Consider the following 24193-nt stretch of genomic DNA (forward strand, 5'->3'; position numbering starts at 1 on the left):
AAAACGCATCCTCCTCTTCGTGTTGGTCACTCGTTACCATTCTATTGTCCATACTAGGCCTTGGTGTGGACCCCTCAGCTTGAGAATTGCCAAGCACGCTTCCACGTACTTTCTTCTTAAGCAAAGTACCCCCTGAAACAATGCCCGGAGCTTTGCAGCTATCCCCATCTTCATCAATCGTTACATATGCAGGCTGCTTCTTCGTCCAATTGTACACCCAAGGGCTTGCTATCAGTCTATTGCTTCTCCTTCGACCTACGAACATCAGTTTTAATGTTTTATCACTTAGAGTGCACCTTAAATTAGAAACCATGTAAAATGAATAAAGTACATGACGACATGATGCACCTACAAAGCCAATGAACTTACCAATAAGCGCATAACCCGTACATCTAGACTTATGTATGCAGTGTATTAACACATTAATAAAAAAATTAGGACATGTATGCAGTACATATGCTTATTCTCTAAAAAATCTTCCAAACACAAACATTGCTTCAAAGTAAGGTGTGGGACAAGTCTCAACAAATGCAGGACAAAAGGCACGCCTCGTGTTCATAAAAGAAAAAGTCTCCACAGATGCTTCCCAAATTCACTACACATATTGCCAATCAGAAATGCAGAACATACACATGGTTCTCTTTCGTATTCTACACATCCAATACAACCTCCAATTCCAGAATAAGAAACGAGTCTGCCGTACAGGACTTCCATGCACAAGTATCGTGCGTGACACATTTTAAACTTCAACGGAACCCAACAAATTAACCATACTTTTAAAAATACCATAGTTTTATCCAATTTTAAACAAAGGTACCTCTACTTTTAACCGATTAAACCTTTTTTGTTTCTCAGAAAAAAGCCTAAATGCGGTATTACATACTATGGAACATCATGTATGTCCCTAATCAAAACTACACACCCAAATGTCCCCAATCTCAAATGTAATGACCTAACTTTATAGTCATTAACCGATTCACAATTGATAGTCGAATAACTCTAAATCAAAATATTGTTGCTTACAGTGCCCAATAAACTCACACCCTCCCGAACAATTTCTTAATAAGCCCCAAAAACAACAAGCTACCCGCGATTGTCTCGAGGAGCAAAATAAAGGGCGACCCATTGAAGTACGTTGCCCCGATACTGCATAACTTATATGATAGTGGTCGAAAATTCAGAATGCAAAGAAAAGGGAAGAACAAAATGAAGGAGAGTGTGGTGGGTACCTGAACTCATAATGATGTACCCTAGAATCATCGTGCAGCGAACTCCTCAGTCGTTGAAATCAATCCGCTAAGTCCTGTACCTCGGTATGATCACAGCGAAAAACAAGCCCTAATGATAACGGTAGTAGTGTTGAGCGGATGCTGCAGGATTTAGTTTTAAATTAGCGTTTAAAATTTGTTAAAACTGATTGTGTAGGATTTTATTTAATTAAAATTGATTTAATTGGATTAAATCTCAGCCACAGAATCTTTTTACAATCTGATTGGTAGATCTTAAGGACTCCGATTTCTCACAACATCTAGTACCCCATAGATCTTCACTATATATATATATATATATATATATATATTATGTTTTCAATAAAATTCATAATTTAGTTATTAATTTATAATACTGTTATCTTCTCCTCAAAACACTTTAAAAATCTATGACAAAAGTCCAGACGTTATATACAAAATAGAGTGACCAAATCAATCAATATACTTATATAAAGGAGAAGCTAGGGGAGTGTATGTGGCGCCTCTCACATCGCTCCATTCTATTTTTCTAATTTTCTAGAATTTTTGGATGAAAAATATCAAAAATTAGAACTACCTTTTTTAGTTTCGGGTATATTAGAAGTAAGTTTTAGAATATGATTTTATTTCAGATTGTTTATGGAATATAGTAACTTGAAAGTTTTAATCTGATTTTGTTTCAGATTATTTAATTATGGGAAAGAGTAGCACGCAAGTCTTTCTGCACCTATAAATACCCCTATATATGGTAGGGTTTTGGATCATCTAAACACAACCTCCTCTCTCTCTCTCAATACCACAACCCTAACTCTCTCTGGTGATAGTTCTCTTGCTCGATTTCTAACTCGGTGGTGCCGTTCTTCTGCAACGATAAGTGAAGGCTGTTTATACAGTATTAAAAAAATAAAAGTTGTTGCAAGCAAAGCTAGTTATAAACCGCTATGTTAGAGTCGACAAATTCAAACACGGGAAAAGAATATAGTCTTGAGATGATATTGATGGATGATATCAATAAATTAACTGTAAGTGATGTATGTTTGTTGGTTATTATTTTATAATATTTGTTTTGTTCTTCGCATCTTCGGATATGTTTTTTTGTTGTTATATTTTAAATGATTTACTTTGTATACAAGAAAAAAATTATTAATGCATTATCTAGTTAGCTCCGTTCAAGCAACTTTTAAGTGAATGCTGTTTATACAGTATTAAAATGTTTATACAATATTAAAATATAAAGGTTGTTACAAGCAAGTATAGTTATAGACCGCTATCTCACGGATTTAAGTTATATGTTTTTGTGCACAATCAATCCAAAAAAATTGGAGTAAGGTGACAATGTAAGAACATGATTACTTTTAAAAAAACACAAATAAAATTAAGATTCGTCGTGCTTTAAATTGTTAATTACGTGTATAAATTAATTTTCATTTTTTCACCATGAATTGTAGTCCACTTTTGCAATTTTATATATTAGTATTGGTATCACATCAAGATTTTTATATTATAAAATTTATTTTATCCCATAAATATTAATTTTGAAACATTAATATACTTTTTATAGATAACTACAAAATTATTTTGTTCTGCAAATATTAATATTGAATCTTTAATATAATTTTTATAGGCCGCCGAAACGCGCGGCTTCTCAACTAGTGAACATATAATAAAAAAAAAAGGTTTCCAACTTAACAGTTGGCTTTTCATTTTTCTTCGTTGCCCGTTGATTTCTTGAGAATACATTTGAAAGATAATTAAAACTTTAGTATTTCTGTCTCATTCAGTTATATTTAGTTTTGTTCAATGATCGGCACACGTTTTATGATGAATATAAATTTTACTTTCATAATATATTTTTAACTTTTTCCTTTTTCAGTATTTAACTTTAGACATTGAATTTTTATTTACAAAGAAATAAATTATGAAACTATGTAATATCAAGTCCCAATATATACATACATATTGTTGGGAAGTATGAATTATAAGTTTCATAATTGAGACACGACTTATTATTTCTTATTATAAATTTAAAAATGTCTTAACAGTATCTTTAAAAATAAATATTATCAAATTAAAGATGTCTTATATAATACTAGTTTATAAACCGCGTTTTGCAGCGGTATCATAATATATTTTAAATAAATTCTACAATTTGTAAACTTTCGACCATAAAATATTTTTTAATATTGACAATTTGAAATTTTTCTTCCAATAATTTCGAAATCGTAAATGATAGTTTTGAAATTTTCTTCCAAAATATTCGAAACTAATTGAAAATTCTATCTAATAATTTCGAAATCAAAAAGAGTAATCTTGAAATTTTCTTAATTAACATTTATAATTCAAGATTTCCAATGAATTACAAAAATATAACGAAACTCAGGCGTCAACTCTGTGCAACTTGCTTCTCTCTTATATAAATATATTGATTTTATTGTTATTACATATATAACCAACATCTCCAAGTGGAAAGAGGTAGTGATGCTACAAAAAGTAACAGAATGTTAACATATATTGTTCTTTACTTTTATCTTGATATACCGATAATAATAGCATGTAGCAAATTTTTATTAGTAAAAACTAAAAAGGTACACACTCGGGTGAATTTTACATTATTTTTTATCTATATTTAATAATAGATTGCTGCACATCTTTGGCAAACATGCCCTCGCACACCTTTTTGTCCAAGTCAAGAATTACTTTTACGGTTAAAGAGAATTTTAACAAAAAGAAAATATAAGAGAAACAAAATATTCGGGCGACGTACAAGATCCATGATCAAGATTCCCGCACTGTGATAAAAAGGAAAAGGCTAAAAAATAAAATTCTAAAAGATTCAATACATAATGTATCTGGAAACCGCATCAGAAAAATAGAAACCAAATGTATCTCAAAACTAAAAGAACTCGCCGGAGGAAAATATCAGGCTACAACACAAGACAATGCTCCATACTAAAATCTATAGCCAATCCATCAGCGCATCAATCAGTTGCTAGCGAAAAATCGTTATCTTCAAAGTCATAATCATCAATCACACCCGATGTCGAACCTGTCGTACCAATGCCATAAATCACTTCATAAGAAAACCCCGAATCCACACCAATATCTAATCCGTCATTGTCAAGAAAATTTCGGTCCTTTTTCAATGGAATTGGAAAGCTGAGATTAATTCCAAGATCCTTATCATCATAATTTATCTTCAACATTTCTTCGTCAGGAAAGATCGGTAAATTGTCAAAAGTAATAGGCTCCATGCTTCCGAAACCATAATCATCCTCGAACAGATTGTCCATTGGCATGTAGCTGTTCATGGTATTCAATTTGCGACACGGTCCATCCTCCTCAGCAGAAAATTCGACAACCTCAACCTTTTCCTTTCCTTTGCCTTTGTCCGTGGCTTCTTCCAGAGCGGGCTGATTTTCATTTCGTAAACCCGAAGTTGGACTAGTGAGAGTGTTCTGATACGAGCCCTCCATGGACTCATTACTCATGTTAGACTGGACAAAAATTTGTTTTTCTACTTTCCGGGAGGGATTTCCAAAATTTGTCAGAGCTTTCGCACCATGAAGACTTATAGCAGCCGTATCATACACCCTTGCGGCCTCTTCAGGAGTCCCGTAAGTACCTAGCCATAGCTTCTCCTTCTTTGTGGGATGTCTAATCTCCGCTCCAAATGTCCCCCAAGCCCTGTATCGAACACCACGATACCTCTTCTCAGAGGAATCTCTCACGGGCTTAGCTCGTTTACCTCCATGGTCATCGTCCGAGACCTCCATTTTTCTAGTCGAATCAGTGCCTGCTTCGACTAGAACGACGTTATGATATTTCTTAACCCTCCTCCTGTCATAAAGCTCTGCCTCCTCGTCACTCGACGAATCAGTGGCATCATGATCCGTCACTATAATGCGAACAATTTTTCGCAAAAAGCGCTTCGTTCTCTGGCCTGGTAAGGGTTTCATCAGCTTCCTCGTTAAATTCATGTGTTGTGTGAACTTCTCCCGAAGGACAACATTACAATCATTCATTGACATTTTACTATACAATTTAACTTGACTGAATGATTTTTGTTTTTGTACGTAAAATGTGGCAAATCGAATTTCTTTTGGAGGCCCCACACAAAAAGACGACCAAGAAAACGAGAAAAATAATTCAAGCAACGGGTTTACGAGAAAACGAAGAAGTTTTATAGAAACAAGGCTTGTTGTGTTTTAAGGGAGAGAAGGCTTGGAAGGATTGATAGAAATTCTCTGCCGAAACAAATTTGTATAGTGATTAAGCACCGTGAAGAGACTCTTTTTGTTACAGTGAAGAGAGCCCGTGTTCGATGCCCCGTTTTATAGCCCGGGGTGATACGTAACTAGTAAATTCTCGAATCTACATGCATACCCCTGATAAAATCACTGTATTTTTTCCTAATACTAATATCTTAGGATCTGCTTTATTAGCAAGATTGTGTTAATATATTGTGATATCTCTATGTTAAAAGATTTCTACGCGTGTTTTTAAATAATTTGTAGTTTTGTATTTATTATGATAAAATTTATAGGAAAATACAAACCTCAATTTATTTCCTAAATTGATAAATTTTACCGTTACTATATACTGTCTTATTCTTTTTAATTTGGCGACGGTTTTCTTTTCTTCATTTGTTGACAGGCGACAACTGTCATGTATTCTCTATATTATCCGTATATATTATGATATCTCTTATTATTTTCAAAGCACAATACGATTTTTGTTGGATACTTAACTCTTTGTATTCTGAGGAATATTCTGGAAGGCAGCATACACATACATAGAACCTGAAAATGTATTTGTAGAGAAATATGTAAAGTCTATCATTAAGTGTGATCCATGGAACTGAAAAGTTTGTAACTGTTTGATGGTTTGAATTCTCCTATTATAAATGGAGAAGATTGTAATGTTTTTTATTAAGCCAATGAGAATTACAAATAGAAAAAAAACGAGTTCTGTACTTTCTTCCGTTCCTTGTCCCTTATACTGAAATTTTACACAAACCCTTATACACAAAACACACTCAAACACCAACAAATTGGTATCAGAGCCAACAACCATGAATAACTCTTTTGCTGTTCCAAAACTTACCAAAAAAAACTATGGCCACTAGTGTATCCGCATGAAGGCTTTGTTGGGATCACAGGAAGTATGGGAAATTGTTGATAAGGGCTATGATGAACCTGAGATTGAGGGAGCCTTGAATCAGGCTCAGAAAAACAATCTACTGAAAGCACAGAAACAAGATCAACAGGCTTTGTCAATTATACACATGGGTTTAGATGAAGCCATGTTTAAAAAGGTGGCATCATCAACAAAAGCAAAGGAGCCCTGGGAAATTCTGCAGAACAATTTTAAAGGTGTTGATAAAATAAAAAAAGGTACGATTACAAACCCTACATGGTGAATTTGAATCGTTACATATGAAAGAATCAAAATCAGTACCAGATTATTACATAAGGGTTTCATCAGTTGTAAACCAAATGAAAATTCATTGCAATCGTTCATTGACATTTTACTATACAATTAAAATTGACTGAAGATTTTTGTTTTTGTACTTAAAATGTCGCAAATCGAATTTCTTTTGGAGGCCCGACACAAAAAGACGACCAAGAAAACGAGAAAAATAATATAAGCAATGGGTTTATGAGAAAACGAAGAAGTTTTATAGAAGAAAGGCCTGCTGTATTTTGAGGGAGAAAAGGCTGAGAAGGATTGATAGAATTTTTCTGTCGAAACTAATTTGTATAGTGATTAAGCACAGTGAAGAGACTCTTTTTGTTGTGAAGAGACCCGCGTTCAATGCCCCGTTTTATAGCCCGAGCTGCAACGTAACTAGTAAATTCTCGAGTTTACATGCATGCCGCTGATAAAATCGTTGTTTCTTCCTAATAATATCTCAGTATCTGTTTTATTAGCGAGATTGTGTTAATATACCTTATCTATGATACCTGTTATTATCTTAAAAACACAATACGATTTTATTCAATATATATGATTACTTTTCCACTTTTTTAGAAGATAACGAGGATTTTAAATTCCTTCTCAATATCAAGTGGCTGACATGTTCACCAAAGACTTCGTGTGAATTTCATACTTCACATATGAAGAAGTTAACAGTATGTATGGACTCTCTTGCTGCAGCTTGAGGGGGAAAATTAAGAAATACACTTGTAATTTCTTTTTTATGTTTAGTTTATTAATATTTTTTGTCCTAGTTAGCATATAGATTGAGTTATTATTTTGTGTACGGATCATCCACATTCTTGGAGATGTTATTTTTGTTTATAGTATGACAGTATGACCGTTATATGCTTTATGCTTTCTTATTCCCATATTTAATTATATTTTGCACTGATTTGGATATTTATTTAATATATATTCATGTTTTATTGTAGGGAATAAATAATTCCAAGTTGAGAAGGATTTGAAGATAAGTTAGCTATTTTATAGCTAAATTCTATTGAAATTCGGATTTATTGGGTTCTACCCGATTTCTACACTGTTTGAGCCATATCTTGAGTTCCGGATATCAGATATGGACGTTCTTACAGCCCACGCGAAGCCCTTGGAATTTTCCTTAATTCAGAAGTGGTCCGAGAAGCAAAGCCCAACTGGAAAAGCCTGAAAACTGGACAGAACAGAAAGCTACGAATTTGGAGACTAAATCCTACTTGGTTTTGGAGTTTTATTGGTATATTAGTTTTAAATATTAAAAGACTTTATATGATGAGAGATAGAGGATCAGTTTTATCATTGTACAATATTATATTAGAATTAGGGTTAGGGAGAGAGACTTATGGAGAGGCTATAGCTTTTCTTGGATGACAACAATGAAAGTTAAAAGTTTTCTTATATAGTTTCTACTCTTCTCTTATTAGTTTATTATGTCTCTTTATTGTCTTAGTTGTTTTGCTTGTTTAATTAGTATTGAGTAGTGTGTTCTAGGGTTTAAGGGGAAGCCATGTTTGCACTATGATGTTGGCATGATTTTACAGTGATCTGATTGATTGGTTAATTCTGATTGATATGTATCAATATTGATTTATGTAATCGGCCGATATCATGAATTGATTCTATGCGAATAGGAGTATAATCGAGAGATATACTACTAGAGGCACACATACAATTAGCAGAATTGAATTTGAGTGCGAGAGCATCATTGGATTTCTGAGATCGTTAATACTCGAGAGAGATTAACATTGCTTTAATTACCTGATCAATTGAATTACTAAAAGTGATTATTTGTGTAAGCATGTTTCGAGAGTGTTGATACTTGAGAGAGATTAACAAACTCTAGTTACATGACCGTTTTAATTGCTTTAGCTTAGAGCTAGTAATTGTGTAAGCATGGTGGACCTGATTGCCCTAGGTTTTAAATATATTATTTTAGTATCTTTTTAGTTTAGTGTCTATTTAGTTAGTATTAATTTAATTAGTTAAAATATCTTTTATAATCATTTTGATCCGGAAACAATTGAATATATATATATATATATAGAGTTAAGTTCTATGGAGACCACTTTTTTTGGAGACCGTGGAGACCACTTATGTTCTGCAGGTAAAATAGTGCATAAAAATATTGCAAAACTCATAATTTTGCAAAACAGGTTGTACAAAGATCTTTACATCATTTAAAATCTTGAATATCATGTATGTTTTGCATGTAGAATATTACAAAATGTTTTGTCCTACGGAATATGTTTAGTTTGCAGAACATTTGTTCAATTTGTAGAACATACACATTCTACTTATTAAACATAGATGTTCTTCAATAATTTTGATGAATTCGTGATATTTGTAATACGTACTTCACAAAATAATGTGTTTTGATTTGCAAAATTACGAGTTTTGCAATATTTTACTTGCAGAACACAATGGTCTCCACGGTCTCCAAAAAAAGTGGTCTCCATATAACTTTACTCTATATATATATATATATATATATATATATATATATATATATATATATATATATATAGTTTTACTCCAATAGAAACCTCCTTAGTCTAGAAACTAAAAACCAAGCTGAAATATCACTAAATCCTAAAGCAAATACCACTAAATTCTTAAACAACCCCATCTCCACCTCCATCTTCACCAACCCCACCTCCACATCCGCCTCTGCCACCACCTCCGTCTCACCTCCTCCATAACCACCACCACCTCTATGCCGCCCGCCCCCTCCATCTCCACCTCCATTATTTCTCTAACAACACAATCTCCACCTCCATCTTCACCAACCCCATCTTGGTCGCTGCTTTAACGAACTTCAGCCCCGTTCATACTTCTTTCTCCACCTCGGCTCAACTTCAAAATGCGGCGGAGCTGCCACTATTCCGGCAACGCTCCAACCCCCTACTTCAAGCCACCCACACCTTCGCTACAATCATCCTTCCTCCATCTCCACCTTCACATCCACCATCTCCACCACCGTCACCACCATCTGAATCGAAAACGTGAACAGATCTGAGATTTGAGCAGTTTTTGGAATATATATGGAGATTCTGGGCTGTTTCTGCAAGTTTTCACTAATTCTTGTAACACAGATCACTAAATCCTAAAGAGAATATGACTAAATTGTACTGCGAATATCACTAACTTGTATTGATTTCTAGTTTTTATTTTAAAAGTGGTTTCTATTTGATCATGAGCCTATATATATATATATATAGAGTTTTACTCCAATAGAAACCTCCTTATCCTAGAAACTAAAAACCAAACTGAAATATCACTAAATCCTAAAGCAAATACCACTAAATTCTTAAACAACCCCATCTCCACCTCCATCTTCACCAAACCCACCTCCATCTTCACCAACCCCACCTCCACCACCACCACCTCCGTCGTCGCCTCCTTCATAACCACTATTACCTCTATGCCGCCCGCCCCCTCCATAACCACCACCTCCACCTCCATTATTTCTCTAACAACACAACCCCCACCTCCATATTCACCAGCCCCATCTTAATCGATGTTTCAACCTCCTTCAGCCCCGTTCTGCCGTTCATACTTCTTTCTCCACCTCGACTCAACTTCAAACGCGGAGCCGCCACTATTCCGGCAACGCTCCAACCCCCTACTTCAAGCTGCCCAAACCTCCGCTACAATCATCTTTCCTCCATCTCCACCTTCACCTCCACCATCTCCACCACTATCACCACCATCTGAATCGAAAACGTGAATAGATCCGGAGATTCTAAGCTGGAACATATCTGGAGATTAAGTTTTCACTAATTTCTGCAACACATATCACTAAATCCTAAAGAGAATATTACTAAATTGTACTGAGAATATCACTAACCTGTATTGGTTTCTAGTTTTTATTTTAAGATTGGTTTCTATTTGATCACTAGCCTATATATATATATATATATATATATATATATATATATATATAATTGAATAAAACTGATAGCATCTGTCTCCTTGAGGATACGACCCGCATTTGCCAGTCTGCACTACAACAGACACCGTGTGCTTGCGGTTAGTTATAAAATAACACATCATAGATCTAACTAAAACTTGTTCTCTCTTCAACCTAAAAAAAATGGAAATTCGAGTGAGAAGGAGTGTTGAAATATAGGATATGATCCATTTGGATTTTTTTTTTAGTTTTAGATGGACTATTTCTCAAAAGTCATCAAATATCTAAATCCACATTAAGTAACATTAAATAGTTAAATCCATATCAGCTTAAGATTCGAGTAAAAATGAAAAAATAAACTCATCAAAGAAAGTCTCTGGTCTCACTCTATACTATATATAAACTTGAACAAAGGACTGAAAGCTACACGGACCGATATAAAAGATATGGCGTTACATGAATATTATTGAGTAGGGTTAGGTGCACAAAATTGTGTACAAAAAATTTATAAATAATGATGTGGCAATCGATATGGTGGGTTTTGATTGGAGTTGTTAGGTGTAAATACAGGGAGCTTATTCCAAATAAAACCTACCACATGTTATTATTATGTACAAAATTTTGTACAATTGTGCACCTAACATTTTCTTTTCTAGAACACACACATGAATGAACAAGAAAACGATATTGCTTGCACTTTACAACCACGAGACATAAATTATCCTTATATGCAGATCCACTCTTATTGTACGCACTTGACAAAGAGTATCATTCATCACAAGTTAATCTTAAATGTTCTTAGTTTGATGTAGTACTCGTCTCTCCATCTAATGCCTTCTCCTCCTTGGCCTTGAGCTTTGCAAGTGATGAGGCCAACTGAGTCAATTGATTTTCCAAGTTCTCTATGTTGGCCTTCACATCATTTTGAAAGCTAATGTTACTGCCTGCTATTTCTCCAAAATTTATTTCCTCACTGTCAGCCACTGCAACTTCTTTTAACGCCAAATTTCCCGCTTCTGAAACTGAATCTCCAACAAAAAATCCTCCCCACATGTCTGCTCTTAGTCCCATCCCAGTAATGCTGCGAGGTCCCGATCTTATATTCTTTTGAAATGAGTGTTCTTGCACGGGATTAGGATGTTGCACAGGCATATATGCATATGCTACAGGCTGTCCTGACAGTCCTGCAGGATAGCTATATCCACCGAGAGGTGGCGAGTAATAGGTTTGAGGATAAAGATCATACATATATTCTCCACCACCATATCCTGGATAGCTGTACCCTGGGGGAACAGGCACCATCCCTGGCTGAGAATAAAATGCATATGGTGCCGGATAATAACCGCCATTAGCAACAACATCAGATCTATTTGTTAGCCTTGGTTGATATATATCTGGAAATACAGAAGCCCTCATCTTTCTGACAGTTGAAATACCCTGAACCTGCTGTACAGAGTTTTCTCCAAACCTAAACGATATTTTAAGGCTACCTTTAGCCTTTCCTTCCGGTGTCATGACCTGATATTCTGCCTCAATTTCGTGAGATGTTTTGTTGTCTATGGAATCTTCAAGAAGATCCCTAAGGGGAATGCAAACCACTCCAACAACCTTATCACCGAGACCAGATTCTGCCTTGAGATGAAAGTTGATGAAACTTTTGAACATGGTAGTTCTCTCAACAGTGAACTTGAACCGGTGGTTCCATTCTGGATAGCAGCCACCACTCCTGTCCATATGAGTCTTGCGCTTTCTTTTTGATGATTCTTCGTGTTCACTGCTAATGTATACTTCCACATACACAGCCATTTTCATGAACAAGTTCACATCTTTCAGATCAGATGCAGCAACCACGGTGATGTCTAAGGTGCAAAACTCCATTTTGGACATATTGAACTTGTACCGTATACTGAACCTATAGCCTTTCTTCAAACGAATAAATAACGAAATGACCAAGGGGCTTGATTATAGTTGGTACATTTTGAACAAAAAAAGTTAAGTTTTGTTTTGCTCATCTGATTAATAATGGCTAGGGAGCCGGCTTTAACAATAGTAGAATGACTTTGCAATCGACGTAAAATGCTTTTGCCTCCCTTGCTATTTACATTGGATTTTTCACCAGACCTCTACAATTCACACTTGGTCTCATAGATGATGTATCAAGTTCGTTCCAATCCGATACAGAGGTTAAGTAATGTATTTTTAACAGTTATTATCGAGTGCAATGATATATTTGTACAATGAGAATACTCAAATTAAAGAAAACATTTCCACCACATCTGGTATGACAGACTTTGACGTTCAATATACAGTTTTTATTTTCGAGCTTGGTTTCCTTGAGCCAAAATGCTTATTGAATGGTAAAACTCTTAATATTAAGCTCTTTCATAAGCTTTCTCAGCTTAAGAAGAATCTCAGATCTCTGACAGCTCGTCTCGGTATAGTTCTGAAAATTTCTTGCATGAGTGATCTTGAGTTTATATTTATGTGTCACATTGTCTATTCCTTTAAGGTCCAAACGGTGATCAGAACACCAAATTTCAGGTTTACTCCCAAGTAGCCTGCAAGGATCAGGATATATATAGTTAGATATTTATTATGAACTTCCTATAGAACCTTTTAATATATATCAACATTATACATGTAATCTAACCACTATAAATTGATGTCAATTTGGTTTTAAGAACAAATCAAGTGGAGCTATAAGAAATCAGAACATGTTAAGATTAATGCTTGAATCCACGTACTCATCTATCTGACGCTTCAGAGCTGATATCGTCTCTGAGGAAGTTGTACCACTGACAAGAAGCTCCAAAGCAACCCTCAAGTCAGAGGTCCGGTTTAAATTGCTAATAGATTTGGTGAGCAATACAGAATTAAGACAAATCACTTTCTCATTGTTATTCTTCAAGAAAACTGTACTGATAAGCCCTATCTCTTCAACCACCAACTGCATAAATGATACAAATTAATCACGACAGATCAAAAAGATAATATACATAGGCTAGCTAATGTGCAAACATGACATTGTATCACCTGCTCATTGTCAATGATACAGTGGTCGCCTATATTAAACGGGTGCATCAAGATAGCAAGCTTAATTCCTTGGCAAATTGTTTTGCAACAAAAAACACCAAAGATAAGTATGAACAATAGATGAGAAGTGATGTACAGGGGAAATGTTGTTGCTCGAAACCCCATTAAGTGACACCATGTAATAGCTGCCAAGAATGATAGTTTCACTGAGATGATTATGTTCAGCTGCTCTATGATATTGCTTGTATTGTTTAAGAGATGGACAACAAGTGTCCGCTCCTTGTAAATGTTGACCTGCAAAAAGTGATCGATCATGAGATTGCAAGCCTTGAACAAATTCCACTTGAAGGTCTATTCACCACAGCACCTTTAAAAGATTAGAACAGAGAAAATGTATTGAATTGTACTGTTGGAACGAGATGAATTGAACATGGTAGAAAGACAACATACAACAAATCAGAGAACTGTTCAAAGTTAAATACATAAGTATAAATCGTTAGAATATAATAGGATCTCGATAAGATTTCAGTCTTGGGAGAATCGTTAACTTAAAATGGTGTCTTAAGAGAATCAATAACTTAAAATGGTATCGGAGCTCAAACAACGAGGACTCAACTCCCTCCCCTAACTTCTTATTAACATGAAGGCAATTATCGCCTAAAAGATGGGAACCCGTGTTGTACTATCGACTCAAAAATGGGTACTCGAGTGAGGAAGAGTTTTAGAAATCATAACTTATTATGGACAAAAATGATTGTTTAAAGATGGGCGTCCGTAATCAGTTTTGATTCAAAAGTGGGTCCTCGGGTGAGGGAGAATTTTAGAATATAATATATATTATCTGGCAAGCACTATTCTTAAAATTTTGAAGTTTCAAAGAACATGTAGCTTAAAATAAATCCCCCATTCAGCGAAGAATTTTAGAATACAATATATATTACTTGGCAAGTACTACTCTTAAAGCTTTTGAAATTCATGTAACTTATCATAAATCTCCCATCCCAATGCATCGATGTAGTAATACACAAGCATTGCACAAAAATCATACAACAACATATTGAAGTGTACCAGGGGAGCAAGATGATTTGAACATAGTAAAAAGACAACATACGACAAATTGGTGAATTATCCAAAATTTGAGCATATAAGTATAAATTGTTAGAATACAATAGGATCTCGATTTGGGAGGAGTTGTAAGTTAATGTGGTATTAAAGTCGGGCTTAACTCCGACTCGGCTGCCTGCTACCCCTTCTCATAACTTATTATTAACTCTAAGGCAAAATTATTGCCTAAAAATGGGTGCTCGTGATTTACTTTCATTTCAAAATGATACCCCGTCTTAAGGGAGTTTTAGAAATCATAACTTATCATGGACATGATCCATTTTCAACTCAAAAATAGGTCCTCGAGTGTGGAGGCGTTTCGTGATACACTTCCGACTCAAAAAAGGTGCTAAAGTGAGAAGAATTTTAGAATAATATATTATCCTGACAGGCCCCCTCTAAAAATTTTGAAGTTTCGAAAAACCGATAATTTAACATAAATTCCCAAACGGGATATTTGGAAATTTGGTGGCTTAACGAAGCATTCAGATTGATAAATTACACTGTATATTTCCTGGATATGGCAAGGATATTCTCTTTTCTTTTCTTTTTTGCTAAGTGCTCCCTTCAGTCCAAAGCAAGGATATTCTTATTGATGCATAATTAAGAAAATAACAAATTGAGATATATAGAACAGAGCATGACTACTTGATTAGTGTACCATCCATTTTCTAAGAGATGCTTGACTAATGCTTTTTGTTTCCGCAGGTCCTTCCAGCAGTCGAAGAAAATCAGCTATGTCCTCTTTCTTCATGACCCTTAAAAGATCTGTCTCTTGTATATCCCTACACCACAATAGGATAACCAAATATTGTCACTGAATTAAATGAACATAAGGTTAATTAGTTGCATCGAGAACAAATGTATTACATTCTACCTAAGCTCATTGTTTGTTAAATTCTTGTAAACCATATTAATAACTTTTTCGACTTGATGCTCCTCTTCATTAGTACTCTTCTCTAGTGCATCACAAATGGTATGTACCCTTGTACACACAAGAAGCCGCATAGTACTAAATGCTCCTCTGATCATTTTAAATTTAGCACTGTTAGTAGGATACTTAGATTCTCTCAGTAGTGACTGAAGAATGTACTCATGAGAGATCATATTTTGTAGTTTCTGAAAGTGATTCTTGTCATTAAAACGACAATCCAATGCCTTCAAGACCAAAATCTTGAACATCCACAGCCCCGTGGCATATACAAAAGTAGCAAGTGTACTTGTCACCAAATGAATATTGGTGACCGGTTTGATACAAAAGAACCAAGACATGAGAATCAAAGAAGAGAACACGAATGACTGCAAACTTGTTTTCAATGCAAAAAGAAAATACAAGGCCTTGTCTGTCTTCATCACGTAAAATCTTTCAACGATAAAGATGAGAGCAGTGACAATGAAGCGACTAAAAACACAAGTACCACATACGAGGAGAAGAAACGCAAGCCAAGAGAAAAACATGATCCTCTATCAAAGTATGCTTAGCGAGTACAAGATGTTTTAGACTTTTATCATATTTAGATGTTGTGTAAACTACTATATAGGACTAGCGTCGCCGCTCCATTGAAGTTATGTGTACGAGCGACGAAGAATATTCAATTCCTGCAGCTTGTGAATCATCGCCCATGTTATCAGCTCTGTGGGGACTGCAGCAGAGCACCGAGTGCTAGATTTGATCCTATATAAGGATTGAATTCATCTCTAGTCCACACTATTTACGCATCATTTCCTTTCGTAACAGCAAACTCTGTCTTACATGTATGGATGTATATCTGGTTTTTGTTGGTTAGCGGTTGTAAAAAGAGATCATCGAGGAATGGTGACACTGGAAAGACTAGTAGTGGTTAAATAACCGGCTTCAAATATTCCTAGCTAACTTTTTGTACCACGAATAAGTTAAGTAGCAACATAAACTGAGTGCAGAGTATCGGAAGGATCGTTCGGGTATGCGAAGAAGAAAGCCAAGAATGTTTATCGTTACTGCTCATGGACAAAAGAGGGCCCAAAACAAAATGACAGTAGAATAGGAGAAACGCTGAGTCATCGTGAGCCTGTTTGGAAAAGGTATGTAATAAGGCAGAAACTTACCTAAATGTGGTGTTTGTTTACCAGCTTTATAAGTTATAAGTTAGAAGCACTTATTCGTATTGTTTACGTAAAAAATCAAAAATTAGTTATGAAAAGTTAGGAATGCTATCTTTTGTTTCAGGGTTTTTACTTCTTTCTCAAACACTTTAATCACTTATAAGTCTTAACTTGCTTTTGATTTCTACTCCATTTTTTTATTTTAAACAAGAAGCACTTATTTTAAATTCACACAAACGGCCTCAAAATAAGTCTCAAACTAATTTAAAATCACGAATTAGTTTGAGCTACTTTTTATCTTGTGACTCGGGCTGTCAATTGAGTCGTGTAAGTCGAGTTTTGAGCCGAACATAATTCGAGCAAAGTTTAATTGAGCCGAGCCGACTCGTTTAATTACTCCAGCCTAAACCTCTTCCCGAACTCGACTCGTAAAACTTCACGAGCCTAGTCGAGCCGGCTCGTTTAGCTAAACAAGCCGGTTTTAACGAGTCAAGCGAGCCAGCTCGTATAATTTTACACTTAATAGAGTCTAAAACTCTGCCCGAACTCAACGCGTCAATTTCACGAGTCGAGTCGAGCCAGCTCGTTTAATTAAATGAGCCCGAACATTTGTTTGAATTCAATTCGTTTAACGAACCGAGTCGAACCCAGTTAAACGAGTTCGAGCCGCACGAGCTCGCAAGCTACCTTCTAATTACAGCTCTACCTGTGACTTTATATTTTTTTAAAAGTTATCCATAATTAAAAATTTACTCATTAATCCATTTCATTTTTATTATCAAATTTTTAGTAACTCGTAAATCATTAATATTTCAAAATTGTCGAAATAGACTAATAAATCTTCTTAAATCATAATTTCAAACTCGTTCAAATATGCTCACGAACAGCAGCTGGGAGACTATTATCGAAGTTTTGCTCATCACCCAAGTTTTATTTGAACTTCTCGCTTAATTTCGAATTTACATTTCTGTTGCCGTATTGTGTTAAATATTCTTTTCAAAATACTTATTATCCAAATTTAAACATTGACTTGACTCAATTAGTTACTATCATAGTTTAAGAGTGTGCTAAAAATTATTGCATTATTTAGAAAGGTGTTGATAAAAAACATTATTATAGAAGTCAGATTATCATTTGATATTTTTTTTTGATATTTACATATTTTAATTTATAATATAAAAAATAATATTTTTGATGAGATTTGGTTGTGAAATATATAACAGCTTTCTCGCAAGTATGTTTTTTTTCAAAAATACGGGGAACTGTTTTATCTAAAAACAGTTTTTAAATTTAAAAAACAATTAAGTGACGGCATTGACTATTTTTTTGTATGTTTAACTGACGACATGTCTATTTTTTGTAAGTGTTTCAAATTTTTCTTTAGGAATGACTAAAAACGCTCTGAGCCTGTGTTGAATAATTTGCATTTGATTCTTAAATTTTAGTCGGAATATACGAGTTGCTACTATTCTTTGTGTAACTTCTTTCGTTTGATTATACATAAAATCTTGACCTTAACTTTTAGTGATCAAGAACATAATAATTTTTCTTATTACTTGGGTTTTTTTTATTCAAAACTACGTTTTCAATCTTATTTTCAAAAATACTATATTATCCAATCTTATTTTCAAAAATACTACCTTCTTTAAAATATTTTCAAAAATATCGTGGTTGCATATGCAACCATATATGCAACTGAATTCCTAATTTCAAATTCCAGATTTCAAATGTCATTTTCGACCTCATCTTTGGAATTGATATATTCCAAAGATGAGGTCGAAAATGACATTTGAAAATTGGAACTTGAAATCAGGATTTGTAGTTGCATATATGGTTGCATATGAGGTTGTATTCAGTTGTAACTATTGTAATCTAATGGCCCCGCCAGGGGCACCCATACATCAGTTGCAACTTACAATTTTTCGTTGCATATGATGTTGCAACTAAATGCAACTGAAAATCGTAAGTTGCAACGGATGTATGGTGTGCCCCAGGCGGGGCCATTAGATTGCAATAGAATCAACTGAATGCAACCATATGCAACTAAATACAACCATATGCAACCATATATGCAACTACAAATCCTGATTAGGATTTGTAGTTGCATATATGGTTGCATATGCAACCACCGTATTTTTGGAAAATATTTTCAAAAAGATAGTTTTTTTGAAAATATTTTAGAGAAGGTAGTACTTTTGAAAATAAGATTGGAGAAGGTAGTATTTTTGAAAATAAGATTGAAAAAACAGTATACAAGATAATTCCCCTTACTTTTTTTATCAATGTAGTACTCTACTCTAAGATATTAGGACATAGCAAAACCACTCTTGTTAATATTTACAGCACCCTGGCCCTCATTATTCTAATTTTTGTATAAACATTATTTATTGTTTTTTTGCCATAATTAATATATTGGGCTTTTATTAGTAAAATTTATTGATTAAATATCTATTACATCATGAATATATGTATCATAATGTAAAACAAAGATACAAGTCCGTGAAATAACTTAACGGGCGGAATATTTGTACAACTATATAGATCTGTTGGTGTAATTTAAGAAAAAAAGTCGAAAATATTATTAAGGAAAAGGTAATTATTTAGTTTTTCTTTTATTTATATATTTTAATTTATAATTTTTCAAAAATAATATTTTGAATGAGTTAGGAAATGTGTAACAATTTCTGGGGAGAAAAAGCCCTAAATAACTAAGATTTAAATACTACATTACCTAAATACCAAAACTCGGTGTGAACTTCCTTTTTACCTACTGCCATGCGCATTTCCTCGATGCGTATACTATGTCCAACTGTTTTTCATTTTGTACTCTTCATCTGATGGATAACTCATCCACCTCCCCCCTATATGATGCTTCTTCAATCTCATTTATCTACAAAAGTAAATGCCCAGTTTAACATATATAGGGACTGGGTTATAGAAAAAAAGGCTGGAATTTTAGAGTTTGACAATCAAATTGAAAGTATGTATCAATTGTTATGATTTGGAATAGCTTGCTGTTGGCGTCGTCCGTGTGGAGGTATGGTGGCGACGGTGTCTAGTTTAGCATAATCGAGACTTTAGTAACGTGTATTTGTCCGAGTTCTGGCTAGTGTCGTTGAACTGATTTGTGGCGGGGACGTTGGCTTTACCACAGTAGTGTGCAGAAAAGTCATAAACGCGAGAGGTTACAGGTCGAGGGAGTTGAGATAAAGGCCGGTGGAATCTGAGTTTGCAGGACGGCTCTGCTATCTGATGAGTGCAGAACTTCAAACGACTAGTACAAACAGAAGAAAAGTAGTACTTGTATAATCGCATGTGGTGCATGCGTATAAGAAATAAGATGCAGTCACGCATCCGCCAGATGCGTGTATGAGGCTTAAAATGTGTAGTTGGAGGTAGATTTCTAGCACTCGCATTTGACAAATGCGTAAGTACTATATACGTATGTCTAGAATGCGTGTTTAATTAAATATTTAGGGCACCAGTTTGATAAGTTGTTATTTTGGGCACTCTTGTTTTAAATTTAGTTAGACATGGCCTTCACCCGTTTTTGGGACAACTTTTACCAAAAGCATCTTGTAATTAGCTTTTCTAAAAAAACGGTGTATTTTGACCAAACACTGGGTTCAGAAAAATTATTTTTGTAAATCTACTAAAGAGTTTTTTGTTTTTCAAAAAAACCTCACTATCACAGGCCAAAATAATTATGAGTACTTTCGAAGTAAACAGTTTAGTTGCTCATTTAGTTTATACATCATTACTTTAATTAGTGTAACTAAAAATATACGATAAAACTATGGGTATTTGGCACATATACCCTATTTTAGCATACATTTTGCAATAATACGGTCCTCCTGTCATTCTTGCATATTTATGTTACCATTCAAAAAAAAATTGAAGAATTGCATATACACAGTACGTTTTCGATATCACTAACTCTCTCGCCGCTTTCTCTCCCTCTCTCCTCTTTCTCCTCACTTTCTCTCCCTCTCTCCTTATTATCCTCACTTTATCTTCCTCTCTTCTTTCTCTCTCCTCACTTTCTCTCCTTCTTTTTCTCTTTCAAATCATAATTAAAAATTCTTTTCATCTCGAATGGCTCAGGCTTCGGATGCTTGGATATGAGTTCGAGAAAGTGATTAAAATTGAAAACGGCGGTGAGTTTATCTTGACAATAATCGTCTTGAGTTGAGTTTGTGTTGGATTGTCACCGAAAGATCGTATTTAGTTGACTTTGAGGTTAATTTTAGTTGATTTCAGGGTTACTTTTGTGTTATTAATACCGGGCCCGCAGGGCGCTTATTTTCGTCATTTGGAATCGCTTGCAACTTATTATGTAACTAAATGTAATTTTCAACCGATTATTTAACAATTGCATATGTGGTTGCATATACGATTGCTAGCAGCTGCAGATAAGGTTGCATATGCAGCAACCGTATTTTTACAATTTTTTTTTCAAAGATAGTATTTTTACAATTTGTTTTAAAAAATGATAGTATTTTTGGAAAAAAAAATTTAGACTTAGGTATTTTGAGAAAAGCCCTAAAACTATTGATATTATATATACATGCATGCATATATATTTGATCACATTTTCAAGAACAAATTGTGTTCATGAACAAGAATTGATGAGCATTGTAAAATGGTATCCATCGGACACAGTAATGTATACATCGATCAAAATTGTCACCAAAAGGGTAAAAGCAAAGCTGCGAAGCTAGCTGCAAAACCAAGTTTCGTGGCAACAAACATGCATGCCCTGATCATGAAGAGAAAGTACTTTCATTTTTGACAGGAAGTGTATATATAGACACTATTAGAGGACAGGATATACAGCTGTCCGGATAGAGATTTGACTTGAGCGGAATTCACAAACATTTAGTCGGTCATTTTTATGGCTTGTAACAAGAACACCATGTTTAAGGTATAAAAAATACTTAGTGCAGCAAGAGGACAAAGTTATACTTGGTACACAGAGACACAAAGTAACAAGAGAACTATGCGGATCGTTAATAATTGTAGTACGTGCTAGCTGTAGTTATTATACTATTATATCTCCATAGTGTGTATCGAAATTAGAGGAAAATTATACGAGAACCACTATTTTATTGAAGACCTCGACATGGTACATGTTCGGAATATGTGGTTGTATAATAACATATTTGGTAATATTCTGGTTGCAGAACATGTATACTAGGAAGTCTCGAATTACAAGGAGGTCTCCGTAGAACTTAACCCATCGAAATTATTATAATTTCTTATAGAAATTATCGCAGTTTCGAAAATAATGAAGTTTTAGGCTTATTCCCAAGTTGCCTATACATTTAGTTGGATAGTTATATATCTTGAACCTTTTGATATACTTGGAACCTTAATTATTATGAAGTTTTTGGGAGAGCGAGAATCGAGCACACAAAATTTGAAAAATATATTAAAGGGCTGTTTTCAGATATAAGCTTATCTGCAACATTGATCCACAAAGACTAGCAAAGAGTTGCAGCTATATCACAACTAACATTGGCGAAGGAACCATACACTTTAATCTTATAGTAGTACACAGCCGTTGACACCTTCTAAATTTACACAAATTTAAATTTATGAAACAATAAACATTTCTAAATTGTGTTGCTTTAAACTTAATGGTTTTTGTTTGGGGCTAGCTTCAGATGGGCACCTCATTTGTGCTGGTAAGATTCGAATAAAGCTGATTCGACTGGATCAGAATTGAATTTAGCTAGATGGCAACGTCATAGCTAAAATGACCATGATTCAGAGTACAGAGAACTGTTTTTTCTGGATCAGAAGGGAGCCAGATGACAATATGAGAGCTGATACTAGAGAGGATCAGGTTTGAGGTTGGAGATTATGTTTAATGAAATTGAAAGTGCCAAAGTTTCTGGTAATGACACGATTATGGAGATTTTGAGGTCAGAGAACAGAGATTATACTTAATGAAATTTTAAACAGATAAATTTTCTGGTATTTCTAGAGGGAATTCAAGAAGTAGTTCTTGACAGAACATATATTTTGCTAATTATTGATCACTTGTTTGGATTTTTGCTTTAGCACTTTTTATCACCTCCCAATGTAAAATTTAAGATATAAATATTTACCGTTTCCACATCCTTAAACTTGATAGATTATTGTTAACCTTAAATCAACTTCGTTTGTGAAAAAATTTAGTTGGTTCACTTCGAGGGGTCCTTTGGTCAAGATTCATCTACTGACGGAAATAAGAATTGTGAATGAGATTCTGACAAATATTATTTTTGTTATGTGAATGGTTTAACAACAATGATACTAATATTATTACTGAAGCTTCTTGTTTATAGAGTTCTTGCAAACCAGAGAACCTCATGCTCAACTTGTTGCTTATTTTCAGACGCTTTGTAAAAGAGATCACAATTGGTTAATAACCTTCCAGCACCTAATATTGTCTAAAGAAATATTATCTCGTATTAAGAATATTGAATAGTTAAATAAATAATATTAAGTTCTTCCAAAAAGCTTTCTAAGATTCAGAACAAGCTCAGACCTCTGATATTTCTTCTCCGCGTAGTTCTGAAAATTTGTGGCATGAGTTATCTCGAGATCATATTTAAGCCTACTCCAAGTAACCTGCAAGGATCAAGATGCATGTAGTTGGGTTGTTGTACAATATAAACTTTGGATGCAGAACCTTTTGATATATTATGATTTTTTTTTTTGATAAGCATATTATGAATGTTATTCATAGAACTTCAATCATAAACCCATGTTCACAGATTGAGATCGGAGATCCAATTTAGTGTTTTAAACAAAAATAGTAATGGAGCTATAAAAATCTAGAAATTGTTAAGATTAAGAGTTGAATTCACATACTCTTCTATCTTAAGCTTCAGAGCTTCAGTAGTCTGAGGAAGTTGTAGTGCTACTGAGAAGAAGCTGATAAGTATCCCTTAAGATGCTTCACTATAGCTCTTTGTTTCAGCGGCCCCTTCAAACAAATGAAAAACACTTGCTATTTCCTCTTCTCCATGTTCCGTAAAAGACTGGTCTCTTGTATGTCACTGTTTAACAATAAAATCAACCAAACTATATAGCTGAGTAATAAGTGAAACAGAAGAGAAAAGATAGATTCTGTGAATTTATCTAGGCTCGTTTTTGTTAAATTCTTATAAACGTAGCTATAGCGTTTCCAACTTGATTTTCATCTTCAAATTTACTGTTCTCAATGGCATCCCAAATGGTATGGAAATCTTGTACTGACAAGAAACAAAATATTAGCATACACTCCTTTGGTAAAATCCTTAAATCCTCTCCTTGTAGGTCCTAATAGCGTCTGAAGAACGTACTTGTGAGAGATCAA

The 24193-nt window shown here is 34.4% G+C and overlaps 3 protein-coding genes across 3 annotated transcripts; all 3 read right to left on the reverse strand.

The window, feature by feature from the left end:
* Positions 1-4225: 4225 nt before the first annotated feature.
* LOC108226028 (pathogenesis-related genes transcriptional activator PTI6) lies at positions 4226-5275 on the reverse strand. The gene has a single exon (XM_017400982.1). It carries the CDS (start codon positions 5273-5275, stop codon positions 4226-4228), a length of 1050 nt encoding a protein of 349 aa, XP_017256471.1.
* A 6149-nt stretch (positions 5276-11424) lies between these two features.
* Positions 11425-12504, reverse strand: LOC108226029 (protein SRC2). Its single transcript, XM_017400983.1, has one exon. It carries the CDS (start codon positions 12502-12504, stop codon positions 11425-11427), a length of 1080 nt encoding a protein of 359 aa, XP_017256472.1.
* A 469-nt stretch (positions 12505-12973) lies between these two features.
* On the reverse strand, positions 12974-16116 carry LOC108226030 (mechanosensitive ion channel protein 10-like). The gene is made up of 5 exons (XM_017400985.1): positions 15641-16116; positions 15425-15548; positions 13660-13953; positions 13371-13573; positions 12974-13184 (listed from the first exon to the last, which is right to left on the reverse strand). Exons 1-5 carry the CDS (start codon positions 16114-16116, stop codon positions 12974-12976), a joined length of 1308 nt encoding a protein of 435 aa, XP_017256474.1.
* Positions 16117-24193: the final 8077 nt, after the last annotated feature.

This window comes from Daucus carota, chromosome 6 (assembly GCF_001625215.2).
Source record: "Daucus carota subsp. sativus chromosome 6, DH1 v3.0, whole genome shotgun sequence".
NCBI lineage: Eukaryota > Viridiplantae > Streptophyta > Magnoliopsida > Apiales > Apiaceae > Daucus > Daucus carota.